The following is a 12300-nucleotide window of genomic DNA, read 5'->3' as shown; positions in this document are numbered from 1 at the left end:
GGCACCCTTAGTGGGGAATTTCAGTAGTGTGGGCTACTGTGGACATCATACATGCTCTTGGGTTACAAGTAGCTTCAGAGAAGAGGGTGGCAGGTAGAGACCAACTCAGTTCTGACTGCCAACAGTCTCAAATATCAGAGTAACTAAGCTCTTTCTGAAGGATTTCTCTCCTTGATCTGAAAGTCTTCCTTGCCTAGAGAATGGTGCTGCCTTGAAGGCTCGCTTGTCACACTTTGCTGTCTCAATGGAGCAGGCAGAGAGCACTGTGGGGGTTGGCGGGTTCCTAGTGATGGGCTGTCATTCGTCAATAATTCTGAGGAGTTGTAAATCAGTGTCTCCCTGGCAGCTGCCTGAGCACGCACCAGGGCTAGCTCAGCAAAAATACGTGATGATTGATTGCTTCTTGCAGCCATGGTGGGTGTCATTGTTGACCTTTCCTCCTCTTCAGCTTTAGCCCTTGCCCTCAAACCAGAGCTCTTTGCTCTGCCAGTCCAGGTCTGAGCATCCAAAGTGCACAGTTTCTCCAGTGCTTCTGAATTCTGCCCTTGCTTATCCCCACTCCTTCAGCTTCCTTTGCAGTTCTGCTGTATCTCACTGCTGGCCCACAGCTGTCCTCATTCCAGCACTGAGTCATCACCATCACAATTACATGTACACAAAGCCCTTACACTGGCTATTGGGTCCATGTCACTTATTCTGAGCCTCTTCTGATTAGACTCTTGCAAATTTGGGCCTGAACTTTTATATACCTTGGCCTACCCAGGATCCTTTTCTCCGTCTCCTGGTAGTAACAAACTGAACTGTCTTGCTGTGCACTGTCCATCTTGCATGTGGTTTTTGAAATCGCTGAACACCACTTAGCCTTTAGTTTCGTGGGCCACTGTATCTGTCCCCTCTAACTGTCTGTCCCTTTAAGAAGCCCTTCTGCTCTTGCTAGGCTTACCGTGAAACTTGCTGACTGAGTGTGGCTGCCTCACACGCCCTGGGGAACAGAATGTTTCCCAGCTTCTGGCATCCCATTATGGGTTCCATGAAGCTCAGCTGCTCCCTGCCTCAGCAGTCCATGTTCTGGGGTAACCAGGTCACGTGCATTGCTGTGATTTGAGATCTTCTCCTCTCTTTGCATCCAGTGTCTGCCAGGAAAGAGCAATACCTGAGGCCTCTTCCTGAAGCCTGCTAACTGGACTAACATAAAGCATTTTGTGTTGTTCTTAGACATGCCAAGCTGTCAGCAGTTCAGGAATGTGACTGCTGAAATCCCTGGAAGGCAAAAGTGTCCTTGTGTCCTGCACGCCAAAACTCTCCCTTCAGATTAAGAACCACTTGCTTGGCTCTAGACTGCAAGGAGGAAGCAGACCCTGAGGGATTTGTGGAGCAGTGCATTCCAGCATACACATGCATAGCCCTTCCTGTGTCCTTTTGTGCCATATCGGATGTTAGATGTACCAGTCCTATTAGGCCCTATCTAGTCCATACCCTCGGGTGAAGGCTGGTGTGTCTGTCTAACACATTATGTGGGTAGGGTCAAGCTGCTTCGTCCTCTGTTCCATAGAGCATTTGCCAATGCTGATGGGAAGCTTGCATGGACATTCCTGAATAAAGAAAAAGGCCCTTGTTTAGTAACTAGGCATTTAGTGGGAGTAACTGTTGCCCAGTGGAGTGAAATCTTGGCTAATTCCACGAAGACAAATGCTCTTACTTTTCTTTTGGCTATTTGGACATGTAATTTGTGCACACAGTTGTAGCAATTGCACATGTAAGTTGTGCAACTGTATTATTAGCACCACGGCTTGACATTGCCTTTCTTCAGAGCTAGCATTCCATGGAAAACAACAGGGCTGTTCTCTGCACTCTGTGCTGGGAGGCTCTTTGTGACAAAAAGCCCTTTCAATGAAAGTTTAAGTCGGATAGGAGCCTTTCCAAAGGAGCCCAGTAAACACCTTTCCAGATCACCTTTGTGGTAGATGCCTATGCTTCCAGCTCAGATGACCTGGGTGCACAGGCTAGGTAAGGGATGGGCCATTGTCCCAGGATGCAGTGCAGTCAGCAGAGCACTTCTGTGGAATAAGATATCTTGTCTCCTAATGTTTTCTCCCTTTGGCATTTCAAGGGCCTTAAACTCTGGAGTTGAGTACTACTGGGACCAGCTGAATGAGACTGTCTTCACTGTGCCTTCCAGCAATAGGAGCACTGAGCGGACTGGGTGAGTCTCCTAGGGATGGACTTGACATGGTCAGTGATAGCAATGAATGCTGCTTCCCTTCTTGTCAGGCTCTAGTACCTCTGGTGATGCTGCATCTTTGGGCTTTCCTCCTTTCCCCTTCTTGCCAGCAGTATTTAACACATAGCTTGCCTCTCAGTGCTGTCCAGATGATGCCAACTGGCATTTTTCCAGTAGCAATATTCTGTGCCCACAGGTGCAGGCTGTGATATTGAAATTCATCTCTCACCCATGGCCTTGCTTGCCATCAATAATATCTTTAGGGAAACTACTGGAGAACTACATCTGACTTGCTATGAAAACAATATGCAAAACAGTGCTGAGGAAGGTACCTGGAGAATTATGGGTTACCTGCGCACACACATGCCCCCATGGTTGAGGTTGAGCTTCCTGCTTTTTTAAACCAAGCTTTTCTATTTGGTATCGTAACTCCGGGATTTCAAGGAAATTAAACTTCAGCGCGCAGACCATGCTCTTTGCATGGTCTCATGCAAAGTCCTTGGTGTCATTGCAGGATGGAAGTCCCTCTTCTGTAAGATGGAGGTCCTTTGTCCTCTGCTAATACACCACTATTGCCTTGTGTGAGTGCACAGGTCTTGTGCGATGTCATGAGAGCCACTGCATGGTGGAAAAGTTTAGACTTCACTCCCCCTTTCACTCCTTTCCCCTCTCAAGAGGGGTTTGACCAGGTGGGGAAGAAGGACATCTTTGGGAAAGACCTGGTTCCTTTTGGAGGACAGGAGAGCTGGGGCAGGTTTCAGAACCTCAGAAGAGCAGGTGGGATTAAGTAGAATGAGAGTTGTGTGTTTGGATGACCTCTCCAGCAGCCCCTTCACAATTCCCAGCACAGGCCAGTGCAGGGAAAAGCCTCTTTCCATTGTAAATGCTTAAAACCTGTAAAATTCACATGTCAACTCTTTGTTCCTGAAAAGGAGCCAATAAAACAGCCCTGCTGACATTTACATTGGAGAAAGGAGAATCCTCTCTCCCAGAGAGCACAGGCTGAAATGCAGGCCAGGGCACAAGAAAGCTGATGTGTGCCATCTGACAAGCCATTGGGTTAAAGAGAAGGAAGAGATGTAGATTGTACCCTTGGGAGTAGAATCATGTGTTTTGCCAAGTCTTCTGTAGCCTAGATATACCCCTTGAGTCAGAGGAAGTTTCCATTATTATCCTTTCCCAGCCGCTTGCTGCATTTGCCTGCTGATTCGAGTGATGCCAGTGAAACCTACAGTTTGTTCCACAAACTTGGTGTGGCATGGCTGGTATAGTACCAGCAAGCTCTTGGTGGGGTTGAAGGGGAGGAGGTTGAATAAGAGTTCCCATGAGGTAATGCCCCCATGATTAAACTGCAACAAAATCCTGTGAGCAGTCAAAGAAGGATGGAACTGACTGATGTTTTTATTCTGAGCCCAAGTGCTATGCCCCTGCCTACAAAGCATATTCAGATGGGACCAGCAGGTACCTGGCTAGGGTACTTGCTGGGGATTGAGTGGTCAGGTTACCATTACTCTTGACTTGTTTGTTTTTTCTCTCTGTTCAGAACCAGCAGAGCCACATGGAGAACAGACAGAGACATGGGCCTAATGAACGCCATAGGCTTGCAGCCCCGGAACCCTACCACCTCGGTGACCTCACAGGGGACCCAGACCTTGGCCCCTCAGTTGCAGAATGCAGAGACTCAGACAGAGCGTGAGGTACAGGAGCAAGGAGCTACCTCCTCAGGGACTGGAGAAGGTAGGAGCTTGAGCAGCAACCTTTTCACCAGCTACCCAGCGTCTGCCAGATGGCAGGGAGCTCTTATACATAGGGGCTTGCTTAATTCCAGCTGAGGTGAGGGGAAAAATTGTGGGCTGCTTGCAGGGGGGCCACACAATTTTCATGCTCTTTTTATGATAGCACCCCCTCTCCCCCAACCTCTGGCCAAGGGACCCTGGCAGCCCTGCCCCTCGCTGCTGACTAGCCGAGAGGGCTGTTGATCATGTGACCCCACCCTTAACCACTGATTGGCAGAGTGGGGCAGGGCTGCACAATAGGAAGCCCTCTCGGGTGATCAGCAGCAACAGATCACCAAAATTGTGGTGATCACCATTTTCTCAGCGTTCACAGAAACTGTTTTTTTTCATGATTTCTGTGAAAAACATGAAATCGTGAATAGGATAGATCCCTACTTATACATAAATCCCCAGTCCTTTGTTAATATCTTCATCTCGGCATCTTTCTGAAAAGAGGTCTCCAGCCTGAGCTGCCCTCTGCAGTGTGGACCTGCTGTACTGGAGCTGGGATCCAGGTCTTGTGGGTTAGGTTCTCATTTAACAGAAAATCACAGTTAGTGGTTCCTCTGTCTGTGTAGGCCTAGTAGTTGTCCTAGTCATGACCCCTCCTTGCTAGCCTCTTGTAGGCCTCTGCATTAGAGGACTGAGTCTTTCTCCTAAAGTATTTCTCCTTGAGTAAATCAACAGTACTGGAGCTGCTCTTCTATGCTACCTCTTCTTCCTCTCAGAAAGAGGTGAGTAGTACACTAATACTTTTCACTTGACACTTTCCCTTCAAGTCAAGCTAGGTTTCCTCATACAGCAATTGTCAGAAGGTCTCCTTGCTTTATGGTGGTGTGGTGCTCACAGCTAGCTCCTCTAAGGAAAGCAGTAAGTAGTGTGATTTCAGAAGAGGTGACCAAGGGTATTTGGTTTCACGATGAAGCCTCTGTTGCAGGGAATGGGATAGCTTGCTCAGGTGTTCTCTGTTCTGCTACAGAGCCCTTCTGTAGTTCTTGCCACTGTAGGCAGCAGTCAGAGATACAAGTTTGCACTACTCAACTGCCAACATTTCAGTGTGGCATCAGTTAAGCAGGAAATTCCCTCTTGATCTGAGAGTGATTTCCAGCCAGCCTGTCTTGGTGGGTTCAGGGTTAACCTCCTGACAGAGTTAGTGCAGCTGAAGGCATGTGAACCATGGTGGAAATTATGCTAGCTGGGCAAATGCCAGGCCCATGGGAAGTATAGTCCCTGCCCCTTGGCTGATGTGGTGCCTTAGGAAAGGGGATATAAGGAAACTATCTGCATGTAGAAAAGTAAATACTGGTGGGTGTGCAGGCAGCTGTGGGACTCTAATTACCTCCAGGCAGTGACTAGGGCACTTGGCACTTTGTGAGGGGGGAGTCAGTGCTTTCACAGTGGAAACACTGTTCTTCAATCCTCCTCTCCCCAGCTATCATTACACCACCACCTGAAGGTTTGATTGTTTGCATTTGTAACAGGCTTTCCATCTTCAAACCCAGAAACTGGTTTGCACCCAGCCCTTAATCAGTGTGGGAAGGGATTCTCTTGTGTAGAGCCTTGGGCGCACTAGCCTAGAGCATGAACTGGGAAGACAGACTTACTAAGACAGTGAAGTGGGGGTGTTGGGAAAGGCTGCTGAGGTGGTAAGTGCTGGGGAGCTTGCCTAGAGAGAGGCATGAATGTGTGGGATAACAGGGCAATGAAGTGGGGGCTGTAGGAGATGTATTCCTACCTCAGCAGGTTGGGCTGTCAGTTTGCAGTGGGACCAAGAAGTTGGCTATAAAAAATACAATTGGAAGCCAAGTGACTGGGTTGGGTACAGGTCAGTTTGTAAGCAAACCTGAAAGCCTGTTTGTGGCGAGAGCCTAAGCCCTTCAATTTGTTTCAGATGGTTCAGTTGGCTGACTGCTCTGTTCATGAAGCTTCCTCCTCTTTCGGTGCCTGCTTTGAAGTGCCACAAGTCTGGTGCTTGGAGAAGAGAGTGGAGTCCCCTCTCACCTCTCTGTCTTATTCATAAAATGGTACCGTCAGCAAAGGTTCTTGGGTTTTATTGCTGGCTCAGCGACTGGTTCATTGACTGACTTTTACCAGTAGCATAGACTAACACTCCCCTACCTACCACTTGAGTTTTGAGTTGCAAACTAATTGTATTTAATGAAGAAGCAGGCAGAAGAGATGAGCAGAACATTGTTCTTCAGTATCTCTGACTCAAGAGCAGCTCTGAATATGAGTGGAGGCACTTAGGTGCTCCACAAACGTAAGCTTGCTGGAGCACAGGGTGGTGAAATGCTGAAACTGGGTGACACAGGGATACTGCCAGGGAGCCCACTCCTTTCCCAAACACGAGTAATCCCGTGTTCTCTGATGTGTGAAGTGGAAAGGGTGGTTTGAATAGAATGGCCCACTTGGCTCTTCTGTAACTAGCATCCCAGCCAATTTACGAGTACACTCACAGCATTACTGGCTCACCCCTTCCAAGAACCCAATACCACTTTGCATTAGCACAGCCTGAGACACTTGGAAACTGCTCTGTGAAATCAGCTCTTGGTAACACGCCTCCTTTTCTTCTCTTGTACTGTCTGTGATGTTTTGCCTGTAATAACAGCAGAGGGAAGGGCATTGCTGTGTATTGGGAGTCATCCTTAGCAGCCAGTCCAGTAGTGGGTAATACTGAATCTTCTCTAAGTGGGAGCCCCTTACTCTGTAGGTCTGTATTTGTCCTGAAGATTTCCTGATATCCCCTACCCTCTCCTCCTCCTTTCCTGAGTGCTACCAACATGACTAGAATTGGCAGTTTGGGGAACCACTGGAGTAACACTGGCAGTCTGTCTTTCCACCATGTCTCAGCCAGTCTACATTAGTATGAGCACCCTTGGAGCTGGATATTGGGCTTTTCCAGTGCCTTGTGATATTCAGCTACCTCAAATTATTTTGAAAGTTGGCTTGTTTGCTACACTTGCCAAAATGGATTGCCATTTGAAAGGGAACACAGCATTACCCAAGGAGCAACTGCATGTGAATTCCAGGCAGCCACTAAGTTAGTGTGTGACCTCGGGTAAGGAAATGAATTTGGCTGTAATATGGGACTAAGCCCCAGCAGTACTGCCCCTGGTGGTGGGCAGGATTCATTAGTGTTTCATATACAACTGAAGATGTCAGCCACCATATAAGGACTGGCTAATAGCATTACTCAGCAGAATGAATGAAACAGATACGATTCTGGGCAGGTCCAAGGGTTGATTTAGTGACCAGCTTCATAATGTGAGGAAAGAAAAGAAATGTTTATTGCCACGCTCTTCTGGAAACGGGAGCATGGATTTCTGGACCACCTGCTCTCCACTCTCCCTGTGCAGGAGATTCCACATCGGGGTGCCTCACACAGATGCATGCTTACTGTAGAAAGAAATATGCAGAATTACATCAGAAATCTAATTCAGCTCTGTGTCTGTGTGTAACTATCCCTCCCCTCCCATGCTAAGCTCTACAGAAACTTTGCCTTTCTGATTATTTCCGTGCCTCCTTTGGAAGAATGTGTGTACAGTGAATTTATTAGAAGTAAATCCCTCTGACACGCGTTTCCTTTCCTGCTAGTTGATTGCTGCCTGTCACCTGTGAAGCATGCATAAGGCAGAGACACGAGTTTGGGTGAAAGGCTGTGAGAGGCACTAAGAAACATTTGAAAGATGCTTTGACTCATGAAACACTGTCTATCTTCTGCTTCATTTTAAACTAACAGATTTGGCAGAAATTATGATGGGACTCTGACATTGAGGCTCTCTTTAAATAAAAGCATTCAGCTGGAATTTGTTGTTCTTTCCCTTGAAATGGGGAGGAGAGAGGAAAAGAGCCTTGCCTGTGTAATGGTAGATTAAATCTCACTGAGTGCATAGGTTGCTGAATGAGTTACAACGAGGTAAACAAGGGCAGGTATTTACAGTGCATTAACCACACTGTGGTAACTGCCTGAGTGCACTTACCCCACAGTAATTTAAAGCAGTTACTATGGAGCAGCTGGTAGGCTATAAATCCCTGCCCTTCTTTACTTCACAATAACTTGTTTGTATGCCCATGCCTTTAGAGTCAGTGAGGAGCACCCTTGTTTGTGGATTAGTATGCCAGCGTGTTCAGCTCTTAGAAACATGAGATCTAATCTAAACCACATCACTTGTGACGGCAGTATGGTGGTTCCTTTTTGGTCCCTAGGTAATGTTTGTCCACCTCGGACCCAACCCAGCTGTTAGTATTTGCCAAGACAGGTCTGTGACCAGAATATCGAGGAAAAGTGCTGCGGGCCAGGATTGAGGACTGTTGGCAGAGCTGTGCGAGTGAAGCTGCCTGCAGTATATTGGGGCTCTGGCAGTAATTTTACCATTTTTAAAATCACTTAAATGAAACAACCTTGAGGGGAGATAAGCAAGTGCCATTTGTCATCCCAGCTTCTGTCTGTTGTTGGGAGTTACCATTCAGATACTTAAATGGCCATTGAGCAAATTGGTGCAGTATGAGCTCAGAGAAGCAACCTGCTGTCCTTATGTCATCCTGCCAGTCCATTGGGTGATGAGGGCAGAGTGACTCTTCTCATTCAGTGAGTTTCTCTGGTCTCTAATTCGATTGAAATCAAATCAACTTGTTTACAGCCCAGAACAAATAAGTGTTGACCCAGGGGCTTCTGGGTGTTGCTTCTCTTAACTTGACGAGCTGGATGCTTTCAAGTGATGAAAAGAGGTTCTGAAAATAGGAAATTGAATAGGGCAGGGAAAGAAAGTGCGAGTAGTTAGGAGATATGCCATATGGATACATTTCTCACAAGCCCCTAGCATGATGGAGTAAATGAAGCATCTTCTGAAGACCTCAGCAGTGCTCACAGAGCAAAGGCACATCATCTGTGCATGTTTCTGGTACCTACGGATACTCTGTAATATGTTCCTTTTGAAGTGGTTAGAAAATGAGCACTGACTGGTGCAGAAGTGGGGACTCTGTGCCTTGTGAAGACTGTTAGAAAATGGCCATATCATTCTGCTAAGACCGAACAAATTGTTTTTGTGCTGTTGTCCTATATAAAGTGATTGTTGGAATCCATGGAACTGGAAGCCAGTATTCCTAGAGTCCTGGCTTCTGACTTTCAAAGTAGAACCACAGGCAAATTCTAAACCTTTCAGTGCCTGGGTTTATCCATCAGTAACATATGCATTATAATATATATTGTAGTGTTAAGAATATCCATTTCTGTTTATAAGAGATCCTGTAACAGATGCTACCCAGGGAGAGCAGGGTATTTTCTAGTGGCATGTTCTATTCAAGTTTTTGCAGCATTCTCTCAAGAAAATGACTTTCCAGGCAGGAAAGCGGATGATACTTTTCAGTTCTGCCTATAAAATGAACGCATCCCTGTGACCTGCCAAGATGAGATGCTGCTTGTGCTGGTGTTCTGAATACAATTATGCCTTTTCTCTCACCCTCTATGGAGTTTGAGGGTACCCTGGATCTGTGTGCTCAGTTGGGAGAGAAAAACAAGGAGCAGTATCTGTGGCCTCAGAACAGGACACTGTGTGTCACTGTCAGTAAGGTGTGGAGGACTGCAAGTTCATTCTGCCTGAGAAATGAAACAGTTAACAGTGCTGACATTTTTAATCAGCTGCAAGGAACTAAGTTAACTGGATAGTTCACACCTTTGAGCTATTGCTCCAAGTTTGCAGGCATCTCTGCATTACCTACTCATTTTTTAAATCTTTGTTTGCTAGACAATCACCTTACTGGGGTTGTTTGACCCCAGTACTCTTTCCTGCCATGGCAGGGAGTCGGACTTAATGATCTGCTCAGGTCCCTTCCGACCCTACTAACTATGAAACTATAATAACTAGAGATTTTAAGTAAAAGGGAAGCTTGGATTTTTGAAGCAAGGAACATATTGAGGGGAGGTGCCAAGTATGCTGCTCCACTGAACAGCTGCCTATTGGGTCTGTGCTATTCTTGTGTTATGATGTCATCCCCTACATGGAAAGATAAATGTTACACCCACTGCATGTCTTGGAGAAGGTGCTTTGCTTCCTCTGATAGCTGGAAAGTTTCTGCCCTGTGCCTCCAAGCCCTATTTGAGCCCATTATAAGATTTCTCTTTGTTTGCCTTTTTCATACAAAATACTTGCCTTCTTAAAGCCATTTTAGCCCAGGACTTCTGAACTGGGGTCCAATAGTTGGGGAGTAGGGTTCTGCCATGCTCAGTCACACATTGTCAAGGCCAGTTGCACAGACAGAACCACCTAAGATGGGCATTGAGGTGTGGGATGCTTGTAGGTTTGCATGCATTTTGGAACAGGAATAGGAATTTTACAATTCTTAGAAGTACAAAACAACCTCCATGCAAAGGCAGCATGCTTTAATCTGTTGCATTCCATGGGGAAGCCCAAGCATGCTGGCGTTAGGCTTTCTGAAGGGCTCTGTGGTCAGATTCTGTGGCTGACAAAGGTGTGCAACTGATTTGTCCCAATCCCATGTTATATGGCAAAGTAAACCAAGTGTTTCAGGATCAGCTGCTGCTCCAGGATGAATTCTGACACAGAAATAGACCAGGTGGAAGATGAGCAGCTGTTCCTTCCCTGTGCATGATGCCTGCATACACACTCCATTCAGTGCCTGCACTTTGTAAGCTGCCTTGCCTCGGATGTGCTGTAGGGTCTTTGCTGCTTTTCCTGACCCGACAAAAGCACAGCCTTTATTTGTTGGTTTAGGCCGTGCCACTCTAGGGAGAACATTATAGAGGTATCTGCTTTGCCAGTTGTTACTGGTAGCTCTTTTTCACTTGTAACTCATTGCTATTTATTTTGAGGGGTGCTGTTAACCAAGGGTCTGATGGTCCACAGGGAAAGAGTTGGGGCCAGGTGGAGTTTCTGTTCCTGAGTCTCAGTCTGATTGCTCCTCCCGCGATAAGCTGCTAAGAAATGTGTCGTTAAGTTACGGAATCGGGACTTGCTTATTCTCTGAATGGACAGCAGTCTCAAACCCTGGACCACCTCTTAGCCACAGTGAAGGGATGGGGGAAAGAGTAAAGGGCAGTGTGGGTGTTCTGCCCCTGGGGAGGATTTCATATGGAATATGTGCTCCCACCGTGTGAAAACACCAGAATCAGGAGCACTATTTGGCAATCCTATGGACTTAGCCAACAGGAGGCTGTGTGGGGAGACAGTTATTAAGTATTAACAGCCGACGCAGTTAAGAACTAGTGTGCCTGCCCCTAGTCCATATTAAATGGCTTGGATTTCTAGAGCTTCCTATGTCTAGTATTGCCAGATGCTTAGCAACAAAGGCCATACGACTAAGTTTACAAGGAGTCTGAGGCACCAGTGTCTAAAATCACGATGCTCAAAACTCCCATTTAGCTGCAACCTAATCCTGGAGGCACCTAATGGCTTAAGGTGCTCAAGGTTTTGACATTTAAAGGTCTCCAGCTACCTAAAATTGTGCTTCTGGGTCTTGACAGTGCTAAGCATCTTTGTGTCTTGCTTATGCCTACGCCCCATCAGGATTCACGAACAAGGTCTTCTTTCACCTGGGGGTCTTGATGCACATTCTCAAAAATTGCCTGCTGAGCCTAGCTCTGCACAGCCCATAGGTTGTGCAGTTTACTCCCCACTCAGGCTCAAAACATGGTTGTGCATGTTAAGGCCGCATACTTTCCCTTTCTAACAAATCTTAGTAATTAGAGCATTTACGTTGTGAGAAGCCCAGGCCCTTCTCAGCCTGAGGGGGGTCAAACTGGCATCTCCAGTTCTCCAGGGCAGTGTCCTAACAGGTGGAGCTCATGCTCTTGTTTTCTACATTTACTAGTCATTGCAAAAAATATTACACGTCCTTGGAGCAGGGACTGGGACCCAGAGTGTTCAGTAGCCTGGCAGCTCAGGCAGACTTCTGGGACACAGATCATTTGAGTTCCCTCCAACAGAGGAAGGAGTTGAACACAAAGTGTTCACACTTGTGCAGGGGCTCATATCTCACTGGTATTAGAATGGGGAAGCAGTAGCTCTGCCTTCTGCTGGCCTGTTTTGAATGAAAGCCAAAGCCTTTTCTTAGTTCCCTTAGGGGGCATAGGTCCCTACTCTCAGAAGGGGGTTCAGGGCTATTAATCCTAAGTGGATGGAGATTTTAGCCCATGTCTGATGCATGGGGCTGAGATTCCACTGCAGGGATATCAACTCTTCCTTCCCAGCAGACTTTCATAGATTTCATAGATTTCATAGACATTAGGGCTGGAAGGGACCTCGGGAGATCATCGAGTCCAGCCCCCTGCCCAAAGGGCAGGAAGTC

At 46.9% G+C, this 12300-nt stretch overlaps 1 protein-coding gene across 6 annotated transcripts in view; it reads left to right on the top strand.

Moving 5' to 3' along the window:
* AMBRA1 (autophagy and beclin 1 regulator 1) overlaps positions 1 to 12300 on the top strand; it is a 182808-nt gene that overhangs the window by 163143 nt on the left and 7365 nt on the right. For all 6 annotated transcript variants that reach the window (XM_019551610.1, XM_019551609.1, XM_019551608.1 and 3 more), the window contains 2 exons: positions 2111 to 2203; positions 3765 to 3958. In XM_019551610.1, coding sequence (XP_019407155.1) covers positions 2111 to 2203; positions 3765 to 3958 — 287 coding nt within the window. The remainder of the gene's footprint in view (positions 1 to 2110; positions 2204 to 3764; positions 3959 to 12300) is intronic.

Source organism: Crocodylus porosus, unplaced genomic scaffold (genome assembly GCF_001723895.1).
Source record: "Crocodylus porosus isolate Cpor-Errol unplaced genomic scaffold, CroPor_comp1, whole genome shotgun sequence".
NCBI lineage: Eukaryota > Metazoa > Chordata > Crocodylia > Crocodylidae > Crocodylus > Crocodylus porosus.
The sequence above is the reverse complement of the archived record's forward strand: the minus strand, read 5'-3'. Positions and strand labels throughout refer to the sequence as shown.